Source organism: Gaeumannomyces tritici (genome assembly GCF_000145635.1).
Source record: "Gaeumannomyces tritici R3-111a-1 unplaced genomic scaffold supercont2.73, whole genome shotgun sequence".
Lineage (NCBI taxonomy): Eukaryota > Fungi > Ascomycota > Sordariomycetes > Magnaporthales > Magnaporthaceae > Gaeumannomyces > Gaeumannomyces tritici.
In genome coordinates this window covers 8,481-13,144 of record NW_008804617.1, presented here as the reverse complement: position 1 = coordinate 13,144, position 4,664 = coordinate 8,481, and the positions used below count along the sequence as shown (strand labels likewise).

Below are 4,664 nucleotides of genomic sequence, written 5' to 3'. Positions count from 1 at the left end.
TTTTTTTTTTTTTTTGAACAATTGTAGGAGAAGTTCTCGCTGCCTGACTACGTCAAGGCTTTGCACCAGAGTGCCCGCCAGTTGATTTCCCACTGGCTCGCGTTTGCCGAGAATCTCGGCGTCGACTTCTCCAGCAAGGAGAAGCTCGAGGCGTCGCTGGGCTTCCTCGAAGGGCCCAAGAGGGATGTTGTCGTTTCCAGCTACGACGAGATCGTCGTCAAGAACAGTGAGTTTAAGCAACTCCTTCGAGTACACCTGGGATGCAGTGCTGTGGGGGACAAGCGTGTGCTGACCGACGACACAAAAACTGCAGCCCCTATCCGTGCCTCTCCCGAGACATGGACCAAGGACCTATGCTTTGTCTCGCATATGTTCCAGGTTCCGTGGGCCGAGGACGCTCTCTACCAAGGCCAGTAGGTCTTTTCATGGGCATCTGGTGTCGGTATTCTTTCCCCTTGGCTCTTTCCAATAATTTGAGAAACACGAAGGGAACAAGGCTGCCAAGAGGGGAAGAGTGAAGACAAAAGACAAAAGACAAAAAAAAAACCACGGTCTCATAACGGATAGGGCAACAGCACTAGGGATTTTATGGGATGCATGGATGGCGCAGCTGGGTCACGCAAACACATGGGCATTAATTTGGGCGTCTGGCGTTCTCGAGTCACCAGCGGTCGCAGCCAATAATTTGACATGGGCGGGATTGGAGATGAAGAGGAGGCACACGGCTGTTCGCCCAAGGAGAAGAGGACACTCGCCGGGAGGAAGAGAGCAAAGGGGACCGTCCTGTGACGGTGGAGGTATGTCAGGTTTCAGATCATGGGTTTCTTGGCTTAGGTATCCAGAATCATATTTCCTATTTCCCTCACCAGGTCTTTTCTGTCTTGGTGGCTGTTACGGGCTGTAGCAAGGATGCGACGGTGCTTGCAGGTAAACGAGGCTGAGATAGGTGAATGGGGATTGGCAGGGTATGTGGGTAGCCAACTACCTCGATGTCTGGTGATATTTCTGTTTGCGTTTTCCACGTCCTGAGGGAAGAAGCAAGGCCCAGATTGAGAGCTTATGTGAGGGTATGCGTGCTGTGCGTTTATGGCTGCCACCCTTTTCCAGACCCACCAACCCATCAGCGGTCGCCCCACGGCTTGATGCATCGCTGGGTTTTCTCTGCCCGCGTTGTGTCACGATCTTACAGAGTGAAAGCAAGGTGATCATGTTGAATCGCCGGCGGCGGTACGTGGTTGCTAGCTGTGATGTCAAGGCCGAACACGGCGCCAGACCCCAGGTCTCATAATCCCGTCGTGGATCTCGTCCTCAGAGGCCTTACTATCGTTTTCGTGAATCACCGAGACCAGCCGCAGTTTAACGAGACGGAAAAGCAAGCCTCAAACTGCGTCTCACAAACCACCCTTGCGTCCGCTCTCACAGGCACACATCACTAGCTACAACAGCGGCCTTCAAGGAGGACATTCACATGCTCGCTCGACGCCACGGACTCAACTCAAGCCTGCCAAGCGAGACGAGGAGCCCACTGATCCTGTGCCCGGAGTCGAACAGAGGCAACCTCTGGGGAGTCGTGTGTGAAATTCGGATCACTGTTGCGTCCCTGTGCTGGCAGCCGAGACGAAAAGGTGGGGGGGATGGGGATTGGGCCTCGAGGGCGAATCGCAAATGGCACGTGCGTGGGATAGAGGGATTGGTGGTGCGGGTAGGGTGACGTCTTGGTTTTTTTTCGGTCCCCGAGAAACCCAGCTGGCAGTCGACGCTAAATTCTCCCGACGCCCCCCGAAGCTTATTCTTGCGAGGTTCTGGCCTGGGGCAGCTCGGCCCCATCGGATGTCCCAAAAGCTACCATCCCTGCCCGCCTGTAGGTGCAAGCGTGGTTGGTGGTTGGTGGTGGTGCCGCTGCTGCTCGTCAGCCAGCTAGCCTCGTCGTGCTTATGTGGGATTACCACATGCACACGCTCTTTTATTCCTTTTCCCTCAGCAGCCGCCGTCTTGAGGGGTTTTGGAGGGAAATCGCAAATAGTAAAGCGCAGAGGCCGCGATTAAAATGGGGTGAGTCGTGTTCTAGCGTGTCTTGTAGCTGGGAAGGTCGGGTGTTTTGGCTTGTGAAAGTGGCAGAAAGACAAGATGCGACACGTCTCACAGCCCGGGAAAGGATTCGGTGCATCAGCGTTGTTGCCGGTCCCCCTCCCTTTCCCCAAGTTTCCCGTTCATTGCCTCGTGCCCGCAGTTGGTGGTGTGCATTCGTAACCCAAGAAAAATGCTTGACCTGGTGTTTTATTTAAACGTGCCGCCCTCTCGCCCCGTTCTCTCCCCGGGGGCAGCATGTCCGAATTAGGGGAAGCAAAGGGAAAAAAGCATTTATACCGACTGGTGGCTCACTCACCCTCACCACCATTAACCGGCCATACAGCTCCCCTCGTCTTGCCTCTTACGCCTCCGTGGCCCTAATCAGCGTGCTCGCACCTCTCCCAACACGGCTCCGACGGACGACTGGCAGCTAAAACAAGGCCCAGCTTCAGCCTGTCGCTGCGCAGCGGGCCGAGGTCCCTCCGCACTACGGATATCCCCAATATAAACCGCCTGTCCGCCCGCAAACGTGCCCCCCTCCCTGGTGACGGCTGTTTGTCCGCGTCAGTCCGGAGGCGCAAAGTTTTGAGACGCAATCAATAAAAAGCCAGCTCTCGAGGCTCTTTTTTTCTTCTTTTCCGCCTGCGAAAATGGTGGCCGATTACAACCACGCCGTCCTCGCCCGCCTGAGGATCGCCCTGACGAAGTGGGAGTGGGTCTTCTCGCACAACCCCTTGCCTTTTATTGGCTTACCTCACTTATACCTTCCTATCTTTGAAGCTACCTCATTCAGCACACCGTGCTTTTATCAGCGCTGTTATCAGCGCACTTCACGTCGTGTAACCCAGACTAACGTTTTTTGGCTCTGCGACGCCACGGGCCCGCAGGGTGAGAGAGAAGGAGTTTGCTGCCACGCAGCCGCGGGTTCACCGGCGCAGGAGCAGCAGGGTGATTGCCATCCCCGACGCTGACGGCGGCAGGAGCACCCAGTTCACCAGGCAGAAGGTGGTCAAGGTGCTGCTTTAGAGGGCTTCTTTTCGGGATACTCGTTCTCCCACCAAGATTTTGTCACCTGCTTTTTCTTGCTCGACTTGTCTTTCTTTCCCTTTTTTTCTGCCAAAAAGGGAACATAGGTACCTTGCTGTGCGCAAAAGCATTACAGCCCCCCGTCTCTCGTCTCGACAAGCAAAGAAGCCCGCGGTCATGTCTCCGCACAAGGTCGAAGACTTGGACGTGGCGTCTTCCAAGCCGTCGTCGTCCGGCAGGAACTGGATTATGGGCGCCGAGGCCTTTGAGAGGAGGATGCCGCACCACGACGGGATCAAGGCGCTGTGGGAGACCAAGTGGAAGTTCCCAGTAAGTCCTTATCTCCCTTTTTTGACTTTTTCTTTGGTTTCGTCGGTCGGGCTCTGGAGAGGTTCTTTTGTATAGCGCGGGGCTAGCGAGGGCTCTCTGGGTGTATAGGGGCTATTTCATGGATCCAGAACAAGCACAATCGATGACATATTTTATTCTCACCACCTGAGCTACTGCCCATCGTGATCCTCGCCCCCTACTAACCAAACCAACCCACCCAAACAGTGCTCCAAGGGCCTTTACCCGTTCCACGACGGGCAGTACGAGGACTTCGAGCCCATCTTCGCGCACCTGATCGCCAATGACATCAATGACGGCAACTCGCCCGAGTACACCGAGGCCTTCTTCGCCACAGCCGAGGCCCTGACGTCGAGCGCTGACGCCGTCGTCGCCGCCGCCGCCGCCTCGGGGGAGTACCGCGCCCCCGCCGCCGCCACGGCGCTATACCTGCGCGCGTGCGCCGTCTACCGCATCGCGCGCTTCCCCTACGTCCCGTCCTGGCAGCACGTATGCTGCCCCGTCAAGTTGCGCGCGTGGGAGGCGCAAAAGGAGACGTACAAGCGATGCGGGCGAGCCTGGGACGAGCCGCTGCTGGAGGTGCTGGTGCCACACACGCACCGCGCTGGCGCCGACAAGGAAGCCCTCCTCGTCTATGTGCGTGTGCCACGCAGGACTGCGGCTAGCGGCGAGCCGTGCCCGGCCGTGATACTCATGACAGGGCTGGACGGGTATCGGCCCGACAGTAAGTGAAAGCCCTAGTGTTCTTTTTTTGACTTTTTATCCCGATGATGCGTATATGTGTGTGTGCGTTGCGCGTGGAACTTGTCCGCACACAAGACCAACACTAAACAACGCTAGATACGGTCCGATGCGAAGAGTTCCTCAAGCGAGGCTGGGCCGTCGTGGTGGTGGAGATTCCCGGCACGGCCGACTGCCCTGCCGACGCCGCCGACCCAGAGAGCCCCGATCGGCTCTGGGCTAGCCTGCTGGACTATATGGGCGCCGTCGGCTTCTTAGACATGGCCAAGATCATGGTGTGGGGTTTGAGTTCGGGCGGCTACTACGCCGTCCGCGCCGCGCACACGCACCGCGAACAGCTCCTCGGCTGCGTGGCCCAGGGCGCGGGCTGCCACTATTTTTACGACGGCGAGTGGCTGGACCGGGCCGACGGCCACGAATATCCTTTCAAGTGGGTTCTCTTCCTTCCCCCCCCCCTCTCTCTCTCTCCTCGTCGTCGT

At 57.2% G+C, this 4,664-nt stretch overlaps 3 protein-coding genes across 3 annotated transcripts in view; all 3 read left to right on the top strand.

Annotated features, from left to right (window-relative positions):
* Positions 1 to 57: 57 nt before the first annotated feature.
* Positions 58 to 417, top strand: GGTG_13893 (hypothetical protein; the record flags this gene model as incomplete). The annotated part of the gene is made up of 2 exons (XM_009231817.1): positions 58 to 226; positions 314 to 417. Coding segments are annotated over 2 exons (273 nt in total), but the record flags the coding sequence as incomplete, so codon positions are not given.
* A 2,303-nt stretch (positions 418 to 2,720) lies between these two features.
* On the top strand, positions 2,721 to 3,096 carry GGTG_13892 (hypothetical protein; the record flags this gene model as incomplete). Its single annotated transcript, XM_009231816.1, has 2 exons — positions 2,721 to 2,782; positions 2,958 to 3,096. 2 exons carry the CDS (start codon positions 2,721 to 2,723, stop codon positions 3,094 to 3,096), a joined length of 201 nt encoding a protein of 66 aa, XP_009230080.1.
* A 177-nt stretch (positions 3,097 to 3,273) lies between these two features.
* GGTG_13891 (hypothetical protein) overlaps positions 3,274 to 4,664 on the top strand; it is a gene marked incomplete at both ends in the record, with an annotated part of 2,077 nt that continues 686 nt past the window's right edge. Inside the window, 3 exons of the mRNA XM_009231815.1 lie at positions 3,274 to 3,426; positions 3,652 to 4,168; positions 4,285 to 4,615. Of these exons, the coding sequence (XP_009230079.1) occupies positions 3,274 to 3,426; positions 3,652 to 4,168; positions 4,285 to 4,615 (1,001 nt within the window). The remainder of the gene's footprint in view (positions 3,427 to 3,651; positions 4,169 to 4,284; positions 4,616 to 4,664) is intronic.